The sequence below is a fragment of the Gossypium arboreum genome, chromosome 2 (assembly GCF_025698485.1).
Source record: "Gossypium arboreum isolate Shixiya-1 chromosome 2, ASM2569848v2, whole genome shotgun sequence".
Taxonomy (NCBI): domain Eukaryota; kingdom Viridiplantae; phylum Streptophyta; class Magnoliopsida; order Malvales; family Malvaceae; genus Gossypium; species Gossypium arboreum.
In genome coordinates, this window is record NC_069071.1 from 57,206,063 (window position 1) to 57,221,635 (window position 15,573).

Here is a 15,573-nt window from a genome sequence, read left to right on the forward strand (position 1 = left end):
AATTCTAATCTCGTTAAAATTATGACGACTTTATCATACTAGGATCCATGAGTAAATAAATTTAATTGTCTCGTTCTGTAAAAATATGGTGATTACTTAATTTAATTTTCACTTTGAATTTTAATTATTTAATTATAATCAATTAAATATTTGTACGCCATCTCTTATCACTTGCGAGAAATTGCATTACTATATATAGTAATACATGCAATGTATTTCTCTTTTTCGCTGTTTTCATTCATTCAACGTATCGATTCTAGATACAATCTATAAAGGGTTGCATTGAGCTAGCAGAGGGACTTATATACCATTACGAAAGTGACTTATAAATTTGCTCGTCCAATGATCTTGTCATTAATATACTACCCTCATAGGATATGCTTTATCCCTTTAGGTTAAATTTGTTCATCCAATATGATTATATTTTATTTTATGGTAACCACTGCATCTTCTATCATGGAAAAATATATTACTAACATATGATAATAAAACCATTCATTCTAAACAAATGACTCGTACACATATGCCTTTTTTCACGAGCCATGCAATGTGATGAGAGGATATTTATTCATCTTGATTATACTATGAGTTTCACTATTGTAGGCAAAGTTATGCCATCCAAAAACTGAAGTACCGAGGTAGTAAAATTACAAAGCTTAGCAGTGACTTGATACCTTGATATCTTGATAAGGTTAGTAATCACTTATGAAGCTTAGTAGTAAGTTGTTACCCGTATAAAAAGTAACTTAGGTGTCAAGGTTTTTATTGTACTATAGCTGAGTATTGGCACCTAAGATAGGGGTATCAATATTTCAAATTTAGTATCTGAATGAATACTTGAGAGCAGTACGGTATCGATCATAGGATTTTGATATTGGCACCTTGACTTTAAGTATTGATATCTTGATAAGGGGATAGCAGTACCCCAAAATTAATAGCTAATTAAAGTTCTTAAAAGATTTAATATTGATATTTGATATTTTCAATATTAAAATAAACAAAATAATAAATATTTATATTGAAACAACATCTTTTATACTTTTAAATTTGTAAGAGTATTTTCCAATATTAAAATTTTGATGGAATGTGATTCAAACGTGATTGCTAAAAGTTTGATTATCACAAAATAATAATTACAACATTTATTATACTTGAAAAAGTACTTTTGATATATTTACTTCACCAAACACTTTATTAATTTTAGCATTTATTATAAACAAACATGCAATTTAATATGCTTGTTTTAGATAATATTAATATATTTATTTGAAATAAAATAAACTTTATCTCAAAATTAATATATGATTAGATTTAAAATTGAATAAATTTTATGACTTTGAAGTTAGAAAAATATTATATACCAAATGCAAATGTAAACTTTTCAATTTCATAAATTATTTAAGGAATAAAGGTTATTTTCCACTCTCCAATGTTTAGAATGCTAAATGTAATCATGATTTTTTTCTTAGAATAGAGTTATGTGATTGGTAGAAAATACAAAGAAAACCCTTTTGATTTGATGCACTTCAATTGATTCTATTGTTTATTGCAATATCATCTCTTCATAGTAGTTTCTTTTTATTTTTGGTAAAAATCAATACTTACTCTTAACCTCTATGTTTTGGTTTCATGTTGCTACTTATAATTATATTCTATTCCACATTTCGGTTTTTAGTTACTAGTGTTTTAAAAAATTATGAAATTTAAATTTTATTAATTAATAATTATTTTTAAAATATTGTCAATAATAGGATTCAGAGGTTTGTAATGAATCCTAAATAGTCTATCATTTAAAAACAAAATAAATTTTAACTAAATTAGATATTAAATTAATATAATTATTCTGTCCACATTAATAATAAAAATTCCACAAATTGACTTAAGATAATGTAGAGTATTATTTAATTATTTTATTGTTTTTTGCTATATAGGATAACAACGAAAAATTGTTTTATACACCCTTTTATCACATCACTTATAGGTCCAGTAGCAATGGTAGGAGAGTTTCTCCTTTTAATTTAAAATAATTATTTTAACTACTTTTTCCTTAATTGATAAATTGTGAATTCTAAATCTATTTTTGAGTTAGAAAAATAAAATAAAAAACAATTAAGTAGTAAATATTTGAACTTAAGTTTTTTAATTTCTTAAGTGAAATTTTAGTTTAGATGAATTGAGGTGACCAAAAAATAAGTTGAAAAATATAAGTTATTGACAACGAAAATAATTTGAACAAATAAATTTTTGCATATAGAATAAAAAATTTAAAAAGAAAAGAAAAGATAATATTTATATTTATATTTATAAATAGTTTAAGAAACACAATGTTAAATATGATTCTCTTTCCCTTCCCTACCTTGTATTTTTTCTTTTGCCCTTCACCGAAATCACCCAAAATGTGAAAAACTTGGCATTCAATAATAAAACATTTGATGTGTAATGAGATCCAGGTGGACAAATAATGTTCAACCATAGCTATACGGATGCAATAAAAGGATGGAAGCTTAATTTAATCTTTTATACCATTTAACCAATAATAAATGAAAAACAATAAAACTAACTAAGTGGGGAAAGAAATGAGAAGCACTACTGGTTTGGGAAAGATCTAAAGGCAAAAAGTGTTGCTACAAATACATTAGCACCACTACCTTCTTCTTTTTTGCCGTCTCCTACTTACAGCTCTTCACTCTGCAACTGCAACACAAAGAGCTTTTTAACTACAAAAATGGTACTCAGCAGGTCAGATCGGACAAAAGATGAAAATATCACTCCCATTTTTCTACACTAAATGGATGACATGATGTTAGCTTTCACTGCTTCAAACTTCAGACCCTGAAATGGACATGATAATTTTGTAGCCCAAAATAGACATGATGTCAGCTTGACTGTTCGAAACTTGTAGTAGTCGGCAGAAGGCTTGATTTCGGGGTAGCATTCACAGGCTGCTTCGTGGACTTGTGCCTGTCGTCACCTGGCTGCAAAGATGACTTCTCTGGACGGAAATGAGCAGCATCCAACTCCGTTTCAGGCTTCCTTTTTACCTTTTTCTTTGGAAGCAAGCTATCTGCTACTTTTATTTCCTCCATGGCATTGCTTGAAATGCCCTTTAATTTCTCCTGTTTTACCCTGTCCAAACTGGAACCATTTGTAGAGGGACCGGGGATTTGGACGGCAGCGGCTGTTGTGCTTGATGTTAATTTATTAGTTGAAGGTAAAACCTGACTAGCAGAATCAGTAGCCAACCTCTCTCGAGTATGCTGTGGCTGAGCACTCAATGCAGACTCCACTCGAACACTCTCCTCCAATCCCGGTGCCATTATTTTTTTCCTCTTGACTTTCTCTTGTTCCTTGATAGAAAGACAAAAATGAACACAATAAGCAAACAGCAACGGACAAATCATAGAAAATAAGCATCTTTGTCTACAGAGAAATGGCAAGTCCATCATCTCATCTCATTACCAACAAGCAATAAATTTGAATACATTGTAAAGAATAGAGAACATGGGCCATAAAAACACCCAGCATCCACCAAATACTGGTCTGAGACCCTAAAGATAAAAAAAAGACAGGCTAGGTTGCCTAACGTGTTTAGAAAATAAAGATTTTTGGTTTCCAAGCCCAACGAAACCTCAAATACTGTGGATTAGATCCAGTCTGTATAAGCCATACGGATTAATTTGAAAACATAGACATGCCAATAAATAAAATAAATACACCTGACACAAGAACCAAAAATGGGAAAGCGATTTTACATACCTTACATCTATTGTACCTTGCTTTTCGTCTTTCCTTTTCCCTACAAATTGCACGTTTGATCTCATGGTTGTCCATCATACCATTTGGCCACAGCTGTGCAAGCTGCTCACATATTAGCTCCAAATGTAAGATAACGATGTAACATAGAAAATAGAACCATGCTTAAGCATTAACAACAATGAATCAATAGTTTCATCACCAATGAATTAATACAGAAGGAATATGTCCAAGACAAAGAAAAAGAGATCTGATAAAGGTAACATCAGAAAATGAGCTCAAGAAGAAACATGAAAAGATGATTCAAATTATTTGAAAAGGAACAACAATGAAATGCAGGACAAACTCTATGGATTTTTGCTGAGAAACAAGAAGTGTTAAGGTTTTTTTCAGTCATAAGAAGAGAAGATGCACTTAAAGAGGAAGAGAATGCAAAGAGAGTACATAAAAGTGAGACACAACAATCTTATGCACACTTCTCCTCTAAAACCAAAAGGCGAGAGAGTGATACTATCAAAAGATAAGTGAAAACAGTAACTGCAGAAACATATTTGCCACCCTCATAGATGCCTAATGCCAGCTATATAAAGAAATTCATTATGACTATGATAACTTCAGGAGTAGAGAGAGAAGCAATAAGTCAACCTCCACATAAAGCTTTCGAATTTGAGGACCTGCATCTTCATCCAATCCCTGCAATAAATAAACAATAAAACTTAAGATTCATTAAGTAGAGAAATTTCCCAAAACAGAGCTGAAAATTTTCAAAGGTTAGGACATATGGTTACATCAACATAGAGGTCATAAAGGTCACAAATCTTGTTCTCCAACGATGCATCCATGCCAAATTTCCTTCTATTAACTCTTTCTTCAGAACCAGTTCCTTGAAAATCATCAGAAGCTCCAGGTGGAGGCTCTAATATCTGAAAAACAGTTATGAACTTTTTTATCAAGAGCAGCAAAATTCTAACTTTAGTTGATAATAAAAGGGTAACTATGAACAAGATCAAAGATCATTGATCTTATATAGCAGGATCAAAAAAAAAAAAAGAAAAAAAAAAGGGAGAAAACAGTCATGGCATCTGCAATGACAGTATTTAAACTAAACAATCCACATGAAAATAAAAAGGGATACAAGATGAAGTACAATAGCATGGGACGAGAAGGTGAGAAAAGGCATAAGAATGGAGGGGGATGGAAGAGTAAATAAACCTTTGTCTCAAAAGAAGGAATTCTTGTCTTTATCATCTCAATGACTTCCTTCTTTATCTGTTGAAATCTAGCATCTTTTTCTTGCTTTGCCGAGACACCCATATTAATCATGACTTTGAGGTTCCTCTGCACCCAAAATATTGTCTCAATATTCATAGATATGTAATCTACACAGATGATACAAATTGATACTCAGTATTGAAAAGGATCATTTAAGAGCAAACAAGAAGGTTTAGTCTTTCATAAAAGCAAAAAATAGTAATGCACAAATTTTACATAGTTTTGTCATGCTCCATTAATTCTCTTGCCAGATCTGCAATTTAATAAGATGATAACTGATATAAAAGACAGGAGTTTCATCTAAAAGTCAAAAGACTTGGTCACATATTTGGCAGTAAACAAACAATCCTCAAAATCTGAAAAGCTTGATTGTATGATTCAAAACGCAATATATATGCACTAAATTACAGTAAAATGTGACCATAGTAGCAGTTACAACAGTTGCAAGTAATCAAACATAAGATGGAAACTTTCTTCATTGAAACAAAAGCTACATCACATGAACTACAAGCCCAAGGTCCATAAGTAGAAAAGGGAGAGTAGGCAGAAACTATATTTAGGCTTGGGAGTAATTAGCATGTTGACACGCAATCATAACAAGATATTATTCCAAGCCCTTTTCAAGCTTTGATTTAGTAAGTGTAAAGAGTTGGTAGGTATCCTACTCATTGATAAAAAAAGAAAGATACCTTAAGTGTTCTTAGTTGTATTAAATGACCAAGGATGCTCATGAGGCGATTTAGTAACTCCTTAGAAACTTTCCCCTGGCTGGCCTGCTACAAATATCAAATAGAAATGAAAAACTTCATTTTTTTTCAGCCGCAATCAAGCTATTTGGAAAAGACAGTTGGAAAATGAGTTATTTTACAGGACAAAAACTGCTCAAAACAGTCCCATACCGCCGCTAATCTAGCAACTTTAGCAAGCTTGACCTTTATTTCTCTAGGCAATCTCCTCTTAATACCCTGAGATGAAGCATCAGCTTCTTGATTTTCAACAGCAGGTGGCCTTGCTGTAATATATGGACAGGAGGAATAAGAACATTACTTTCAAAGGAATCATTTACAATTACAGAATTACATAATTACATTGCACAAGACACATATAAACTTACATTCTGCAACCAACTTCTCTAGCTCCCTAATGGCCTTTTCAAGAATGGAACTTTTGGGCCTAAGTGTAGAACCATCCTTTTTTGACATGTGAGAAGATTTCTGCATGATATATTACACATAAAATCAAAACCGGTATGATAACATTAATATCTAATGCAAAAATAATTTCTCACGTCTCTCTGATGAGCAATAGTTTGGAATATAGCAGAAACCTCTACTCTAATATCTTGCACTACAAGCGGATGCACACGCACTGACAAAGAAAGGTCTATGAGATCCTTGAACTTCGCAGTGTGTTTCCAGCAATCCGCATTTTGTTCAAATGAAATTTGAGGGACTATGATTTCCAAAACAGAGAGTGAAAAAAAGAGAGACTATAAAGATTAAAGCAGATCTGTTTCAATTCTATCTTTAATACTTAGCACCCTCTTTCAGTTAATAAGATGTCGTGTAAATGTATGTTCGAGCTTTTCTTATTGTATTAAACACACAAAGGTATTGAACTCCTACTGTTTCCAGATGTTGTAGGTTGTCACTAACAGAAGCCTGTGTTCGTGTCAAAACTCAAACTAGGGCATGTAGCTACTAGCTATTACTAATAAGAACAAACCAGCCAAAGTAAAACTGCGAAAAGGAGCAACTTGTCAAAAAATAAGTTGGGACAAAATGGTAACATACTGCAGTCTGCATAGCATGTTTGCCATCTGAAATATTAGCTTCTGGCAGTTCACGGATGCCATTTTTCTCTCTTGGTCGAAATGATTGTTCAAGCTCATCAGCATTGCTAATTCGTTTTCCATGTTGGGATTTGGATTGTGCATAAGCATTCTTATCATGGTATTTCTGCTGCAAAACATCAGAGGAACCAGTTGCATCTTTCAATTTATTACTGACAACATTTTTTGACTGCACAAATCCCATCTTTGACTTTTCAGTATCCTTCACATCTGCCAAGGGTACAGAAGTATCCCCATTCGGAACTTTCAAATATGCAGAAGAATCCAATGCTACTCTTGTCTCAGAAGATTTCTTCTTGGAAGGAACACCAGAAACTGATAATTGGTTCTGAGCTTTTACATCTCCATGTTGTTCACTTAATGTAGTCAAATTCTGAGCAGAATCAGAATTATTCTTCCCAAGAGATGGTTCAACCCTCCCAGCAGTCACCTTTACTGTCTTTACATGTTTATTTGGCACATGGCCATCATCACTCTCACTAGGAGGTTTTGAAGTATCTTTTCTTCGCCTTTTTTTTGGCTGCTGGTTAGGTATCGCAGGAGGTTCATTTCTTGAAAAAAAGAACAAAAAATAAAGAAGAAATTAGTTAAGCATAAATGGATGTAATCAACTAATGGTACTGCAACATGAAAAAGAAATATAAAATTAATATGATAAATCAAGAATACTAGCTTCATCTGCATTGCAATGAGACAAGAAACAAAAAATTTAAAATGATATAAGGTTACTTCTACAAGACAAGCAAGGGGTCGTTGACACCCATTACAGGACAAAGAATAAGTGTAGCAATGTTCATAATATTATCAGGAGTCAAAGTTGCATTGCATGCCTAACTATGGATCCCCTTTTGTTTTAGTCTTCAAGCTGAATTTGTCTCCATTTAAGAGAGAAAATAAATTCATTAATAACCTAGCTTTAACTGATAAGAAATGTATGGTTGCTTCTGGTATGTTATAGGATACATATGAATAGCCATAAGAAAAGAATTATTACTAAATCGTTCTCACCAACCAATGCAGAAGAAGAAGAAAGAATGGAGCAGAAGTCCAAAGAAACTCACACTCTTTCCAACTTTCCCCTATTAACAAAGAATCCATCATGTTTTATGGCTGAATTATCAACTTCAAAATACTCATCCTGCACAACAAGCAATGAAGCAACATAACAAAGCAGTAAAACTACAATGCACAGTCCTTGTTACAAGAAGAATAATCCTACTACCGCTGAGTAAAAACCAACATAGACTAAAAATAGAAGAAATAGATTTTAGAACTAACCAGCTCTGCATCATCAATAAAAGAATCTTCTGTATCATACTGATCATCATCCGGAGTTTCATCCAATTCTTCCTCATCACTGCTATCTCTACCCTGATAAAGAATTCCACTTCTCATTCATAAATGATGCAAAGGGCATCTCTTAATGCTAGTAAACACAATAATAAAACGTAGAAATACCATGTAAAGACGTTCAATCTTCTCAATAACAGCACTGAAACGATTTGGACCTGGTGCTTCATCTTTGGCTTCTTTTTCAGCAGCTTGTCCCTAAATATTGTCAAGCATGATTATGGCGGAGAAGTAATTAAAAAAACACGATTAGCAGAATTTCTTTCACTTTCCCACATTTGCTTGGCAGCCAAATAATAATAACACATTCAAATATACCAAAATATTCAAGCACGCTTTCTTAAACTAAACGCCGCCAAAACAACTAAGTTAAACATCATATGCGCATGCATGTATAAGAAAATTAAAGAAGTTACTAATGATTATTTAAAAAAAAAAAGAATGCAATTACAACTGAATAGGGATTGAAGAAGCGGGTCTTACTGGGGCGATGCGAGACTGGAGATTAGGGTGGGCATTAGGAGGCGGCTCAGGAGCCGGGACAGTCAAGACAGATGCAGCGGCAGAAGACCCATTGGCCCGGTTGGCGTCTTTAACAAGCTTCCTCCACGAAACATACGTGGTCTCACCAGGCCGGAGCTCAACGGTGAAAACTTGACGGTCACCGGACTTCATGACCTTGGGCGCAGCCAGTCTCGAGGACTCAGCAGTACCACCGGCAGCGCCACCAGTTTTATCGTCCATGAAGGAAGCAGGTTCAGGTCAGCCGATTGGGATTGCTAGGGTTAATTAAAAGGAAAGAACATAGAATAATCAGTGAAAGAAGGGAGTAATTAGGGGAATTTGATTGGGAAAGAAGAGTGAAAAGAAATTGCGCGGGATAAAAGCAAAAAAAGGGAAAAGGGTATTTTCTTTTCTTTTTTAATTTTTATTTTATTTTTCTTGCGGTTTCTTTATCTTTCTGGAGGAGGAAGGGGAGACGGTTAAAAGGGTGAGTGGAGTCACATGCCATGAGATAAGATAATCCCAGGTCAGATCGGTTTAAGCCTTCGTGGTTTGCTTTTGTTTTGCGACCACACTAGGGCTTTTAAGGGGTTAAAAAAATGGTACTTTTTGCTCTAAAAATATTTTTAGAAGAAAATTGTGTGAAACAAGTTTTTTTCTGAAATTTTAGTTTTTAGAATTGTTTTTTAATTAGGCTAAAATTTTTAATTTTTCTAACCCAAAATCACTTTTAGTATTTAGTTACTTTTCACCCCTCTAATAATATAATATTTTCATTTTTTCTTGGTACTTAATTACAAATTTATTAAAATTATTAATTAAAAATAAAAATATTTTTAAAATATTAATTAAAATATTTAATAGTTATATCTAAATATTTAAAATAAAATAATATATTCTAATTAAATTTTATAAATAATTAATATTTAATACTTAAAATATTTAGAATTTATATTTCATTTATTAAAATATCAACAAGTTGTAATAATTTTTTATATTCTTACTAAAATATAATAATATTAACTAATTTAATTAGAATATTTGAAAGTAGGCGCAAAAGCGCAAAAGAAGTTACCGTTTACCCTCTATACTTATCAAACGTCGGTTAAGACCTTCATCGGGGCAATGTTTTTCTCATTAGTTTGTGGAATGGAAGTGTTTTATCCATTATTTCTTTTCTCTGAGTCTTGCTCGAACTAAAGTTGGATGAGGTAGAATGGATCCAATCCTGATATGATCAGTCAATTTTGAAGGATATTCAGCACGGACAGATGATGTGGGCTTACGACAAAGGGGGTTCATACTAAAGAATTGGGGACCTGACATCGAAGAAGATCCTTTCTATACAAAAGGACTTTAGAGGAAAGTGGATACCAAACTAGGAAGGACATTATGTAGTATAGAAGGCCTGTTCTAGAGGAGCATTGATATTGTTCGAGATGGATGGCAAGGACCTGCCCAATTCGGTGAACTCAGATTCAGTCACAGATAATAGTTTCAAAAAAAACACACAAAAAAAAAGAAAAAGAAACAGGAGAGGTCAAGGCGGAAACCCGCAAAGGGCGCCTTGAGACCAAAGGGGATTTGAGTTGAAAGCCCGAAAAAGGCGGCTCAAATTTGGATCAAAATGGGGTATACAATAATCTTACTATGTCTGAATTAACAATGAAGAAGTATGCCACGTCTTGGGGCATCGACAAAGTACTCTGGATTCCTTAAACATAAATTGAGCTTAAAATGTTCCTCAAGAATTTAGTACAAAGAAGCTCAAGCTGCAATATCTGGGGCATCTAGTTTTCCATTTTTACCTATTTTAAATTTGCTATCTTTGATTACCTTATTCTTTTCAAGATATTACGTTTGCTATCTTTTGATTAACATATTTGTTTCGAGCTATGCTCCCAGTTATTTTCTCTCTTATCCGTTGTTATGATCTTTTTCAAGCATTTTGCATTGAAATAATAATTAATGGACTAATAATACCTTCACAAAATAGGTTCTGCATATTACTCTGGAAGCTTCTAAATAATACAAGAATCTGAAAGAGGACTATTGTTTAGAACTTACCAAACTTAGGGGTTGGAAAGAGGAGTCTAAATTGTGACTATCTCTTTATATTTTTATCAAAAGTATTAGATACAAGATATTCTATCGGTGATACAACCTCGACGAATGACGAGCAATGTTCACTCAAGCATTAAATGGGATCAGCTCGAAAAAAAATTAATATTCTGCATACGTATCTGGTCATGTTACTCAGAGAGGGGTGTAGCAGATCATTTGATTGAAGAAGATGGTACGAATCCTATACCTTTTAGCTGCAGCAAGATGGATAGAATAAACCAAATGTTATTCCCCTGAAGTTGCAGTGAGAAGTACAAACTTTATGTCCCAGAAGGTACAGTGGAGGGAACTTTAAAACTACATTGGGGCAAGCTTGCTAAGCAGAATGGGATTGTTTCTTTGGGTTTTTTTGTCAAGAATACTAGCCAAATAAGATGGCAGTGTAATACGTCAATTATAAGGCCCTGATGAACAACTAGCAATGATACCTTAACCTTTTAAAAAGGATCATTTATATTTTTGCATTCATATATCATTCATAACACATCTAGAAGGTACAGTGGAGGGAACTTTAAAACTACAGTGGGGCAAGCTTGCTAAGCAGAATGGGATTGTTTCTTTGGGTTTTTTGTTAAGAATACTAGCCAAATAAGATGGCAGTGTAATACGTCAATTATAAGGCACTGATGAACAACTAGCAATGATACATTAACCTTTTAAAGAGAATCATTTATATTTTTGCATTCATATATCATTCATAACACATCTAGTTAGGAGCACTGGTTTCATTTTGATCATAGCATCCTAACTATTTGACATAAGCATCACATCTAGTTAGGAGCATTTGATTCATTTCGATCATAGTATCCTAATTATTTGGTATAAGCATAGATACATGAAACCGATTCTACAGGTCATGTCCCTAGAAGACAATGTAGCAACATCGGTGAATTCACGAGCCTTAACCCTCTAAGAAGTAGGGAAACAGGCTGAAAATTACAGATTTTATTTCCCTAAGCAGTAGTGGAGCAGATCGAAGACGGTGAGCCTTAACCCCTTAAGCAGTAGGAAAATAGGCTGGAATTACATATATTATCTCCCTAAGCAGTAGTGGGGCAGATCGAAGATGGTGAGCTTTAACCCCCTAAGCGGGAGGAAAACAGGCTAGAAATTACAGATCTTATCCCCCTAAGCAGTGTGGAACAGATCGAAGATGGTGAGCCTTAATCCCCTAAGCAGTAGGGAAAGAGGTTGGAAATTACAGATCTTATCTCCCTAAGCAGTGGTGGAGCAGATTGAAGACGGTGAGCCTTAACCCCCTAAGCAGTAGGAAAACAAGCTGAAAATTACAGATCTTATCTCCCTAAGCAGTAGTGGAGCGGATCGAGGACAGTGAGCCTTAACCCCCTAAGCAGTAGGGAAACAAGCTGGAAATTACAAATCTTATCTCCCTAAGCAGTACTGGAGCAGATCAAATACGGTGAGCCTTAACCCCTTAAGCAGTAGAGAAACAGGCCGAAAATTTCAGATCTTATCTCCCTAAGCAATGTGGAATTGATCGAAGATGGTGAGCCTTAACCTCCTAAGCATAGGGAAACTGGTTAGAAATTACAGATCTTATATCCCTAAGCAGTAGTGGAGCAAATCGAATACAGTGAGCCTTAACCCCCTAAGCAGTAAGGAAACAGGCTGGAAATTACAGATCTCAACTCCTTAAGCAGTAGTGGAGCAGATCGAAGACGGTGAGCCTTAACCCCCTAAGCAGTAGGGAAACAGGCTGAAGATTATAGATCTCATCTCCCTAAGCAGTAGTGGAGCGGATCGAAGATGGTGAGCCTTATCCCCCTAAGCAGTAGGGAAACAGGCTGAAGATTACAAGTCTTATCTCCCTCAAGTTGCAGCGGAGTAGACTAAAAATTACTGATATTATCTCCTTAAGCAGTAGTGGAGTAGATCAAAGATGGCAAATCTTATCTCCATGTATCGGCAATGGAGCAGACTTTAGCCACCAGCCTTATCTCTCTGAGGTAGTAAGAGAGTAGGTTGAAATTACAAGTTTTATCTCCCTGAAGTTGCAGTGGAGCAGCCTGAAGATAACAAATCTTATATCTCTGAATATGCGGGGGAAGCAGATTGAAGCTATAAATAAACAGATCTTATCTCTCTGAAGTTACAGTGGAACAGATCATAGCTAACTTTATCTCCCTGAAATTACATCAGCGCAAGTCAAAGTACCAATTCCTACACATCTGAAGATGCAGTGGACTAGGAACGAGGTTACTTAAAGGAAGAAAAGCACCAAAAGAAAGTTGAAAACCGGCGAGACGGGCAAAATTGGCCCTTTTTAAGGTTTTTGCTCCATTCTCGTTACACGACAATAAGCAAAGAGGGGTCGCTGTAGGGCTCAAATTTTGCTCGGCCCAAAATACAAACCACAAACCCAAATTAAACAAGCTTAAATTTAAAAAAAAAACCTAGCCCACAAAACTTTTCAGCAAATAGAGAAACCCTAGATTTATTGCCTCCCTTCAGCCACCATGTGCCCACATTCAACCGCCACTACCCATATTCTCCACCACCACACACCAAATACCCCACGTCTGTGTACCCTCCTCCACGTTCACCATACACAGCAACGAGTAGAGGCAAAAGAAGTTGTAAATATGGCTATAAAAATCCATGAATATTTATTTTGTTGGGAGGTTTTTTTTTCCCCTCTTTCTCTAGAGAAATAGAGCACGGCTTATATACAAAATACATACAAAAATCAATAGAAAGCAATCAAGAATATACTTCAAAGGTGATTTATTGCTATTTTATTACTTTTTTTTTATTTTCATTCGGGTTTACAATACAAATACCAAATATAAGGGAGAGAAGGAGGAGCTCACCGGGGTCGCATCGTGCTCACATCGTCGGAGGGCCTTCGCTAGTCGCAAACGGAGAGCCTAGGCACTAGCCTTTTGGCTGGGAAATAAGGGGAAAGTAGAGGAGTTGAGAAAATGTTATAAAGTTTTTAGGGTTTTTTTTTAAAAAAAAAACAAAAGGTTAAAATGTTTCTTTAAACAAAAAAATGGTTTAAATGATAAAAATGAAAGCAGTCTGCGTGTTTTGACTTGGGCCACGCGCATTTTCCCCTTTAATGGGTAATTTGCGCGGGTAGTCCCTCCCATTTGCACCGCCTATTATTTTAACCTTATTCTGTTTCTTTCATTTTTTCCTTGAAGTTTGCGCGCCATTTCGATTCAGTCCTCGCCTGGGTGTTTTTTTTGGGGTCGAGAACATTTGCGTTTCTAGTCCTCACACATTCACACGCATTGCACTTTGGTCCCTATTTCTATTTTACTGGTTTATTTTATTTATTAATTATCCCTTTAAGTTTGATTTTATTTCAACTGAGTTTTTCTTTCATTTTCAATATGTAATTCTTTTCTTCTTCTTTTTTTTAAAAATTTAGTTAGTATTCATTTCTTTATATATATATTTAAATATATTTTGAATTACTTTAATCATTTTTACCTCATTTCAATTTGGTATTTTACCTACATTTGTTTTTTTCTCTTATTTGTTTAATTATATAGTTATTTTAAGACATTCTTTTATATCATATTGTTCTAAAGTTATGTATAATATTTAATTTAATTATCCTTATATATTATTATTTACATATAGTTATATTAAAATTAGTTCAACCTATGTACATTCTCAATTTTATGATTGTTTCAGTATTTATATTTTCTTTTAAACTTAGTTATATATAATTTATTTCTCTTAAAGATCATCGATTTTCGTAGACCTAAAATTATTATTTTAATAAATTAAAATATTTTATTAAAATGATTAAGATGATCCGATCACATCTCAAAAAAATCGGTGACGACTCCCTATCTTATTTTAAAGTCGATTCCCGTTTTTGAAACTTAAAAATGGTTTTCACATTTACAATGCAGCAAATCATTTTTTTTATGTAAATTCTAGAAAAAAAAGTATATAGGAATCATAGGATTTAAGTGTTTTTTTTTTAATAGAAATACCAAGCATGCTTTATTGAAAAACCAAAAGTAATAATAAAAAATATATATTTCGGGCAGATCACCCATAAATGCAACTCAAACAGAAAAATAAAATCGCAAACTAAACCACACAAAAGCAAACAAAAAGACGTAGCTTAGAAAAGACGTCTTAGCTACAAGAACTCCACACGCATGTCCGGCAAAGGTCAGTACCAGCAAAACTCCTCCGATCATCATCTAAGGTACGACCCAAAACAATCACTACTAAAAACGACCAGATCGGCATCGCAACTACTATAATCCATCTTGAGTCAGCAGTTTACAGCTCCACGTTTTCTTTCCTGATCAACCTCCACCCGAATCGACAGCGACCCTTCCTCTACCCAACATTCATCCCGATTTCGGAGGAACCCTTCTCGAGCCAACAGGTGCGCAACTCTATTTCCCCCTCTCTTGATGTGCTGAAATTTGAAATGCTTAAAGCCTAATAACAACTGTCGAGCATCCCAGATATACCCACTAATGTTTGATCTATCAATCACGCCAGATTTGAGCTTGGAAATGACCACTGCTGAGTCCCCTTCAAACTCCACTCGCCGAAGCCCCAGATCCCTGGCAAACCGAATAGCATGCACACAAGCCAAAGCCTCCGCAACCACCACATCCAGTACATACTCACTCCAGAAACAGACTGATCCAAGCAACAACCCCTCTAAATATATAACAACAACTCCTGCGCTTGCAGCATGTAGATGACCATAGAAC

The 15,573-nt window shown here is 34.4% G+C and overlaps 1 protein-coding gene across 2 annotated transcripts; it reads right to left on the reverse strand.

Moving 5' to 3' along the window:
- Positions 1 to 2,484: 2,484 nt before the first annotated feature.
- LOC108483921 (ubinuclein-1-like) lies at positions 2,485 to 9,287 on the reverse strand. 2 transcript variants are annotated; one of them, XM_017787465.2, is made up of 13 exons: positions 8,711 to 9,287; positions 8,336 to 8,425; positions 8,156 to 8,248; positions 7,939 to 8,015; positions 6,819 to 7,428; positions 6,140 to 6,239; positions 5,925 to 6,037; positions 5,715 to 5,798; positions 4,966 to 5,091; positions 4,542 to 4,676; positions 4,399 to 4,446; positions 3,757 to 3,858; positions 2,485 to 3,347 (listed from the first exon to the last, which is right to left on the reverse strand). In XM_017787465.2, the coding sequence occupies exons 1-13, from the start codon at positions 8,969 to 8,971 to the stop codon at positions 2,877 to 2,879; spliced, it is 2,310 nt and encodes a 769-aa protein (XP_017642954.1). In that variant the 5' UTR covers positions 8,972 to 9,287; the 3' UTR covers positions 2,485 to 2,876. The 2 variants fall into 2 exon arrangements, with proteins under 2 accessions (XP_017642954.1, XP_017642953.1); XM_017787464.2 differs by having other exon boundaries at positions 5,715 to 5,801.
- Positions 9,288 to 15,573: the final 6,286 nt, after the last annotated feature.

Excerpts from the sequence above, each read along its gene's own strand:
- LOC108483921 (XM_017787464.2), bottom strand. The coding sequence starts at position 8,971 with ATGGACGATAAAACTGGTGGCGCTGCCGGTGGTACTGCTGAGTCCTCG. Across the intron at positions 8,426-8,710 it reads TCCAGTCTCGCATCGCCCCA|GGACAAGCTGCTGAAAAAGA; the intron begins GTAAGACCCGCT and ends GACAATATTTAG. Across the intron at positions 5,802-5,924 it reads AAGTTGCTAGATTAGCGGCG|CAGGCCAGCCAGGGGAAAGT; the intron begins GTATGGGACTGT and ends TGATATTTGTAG.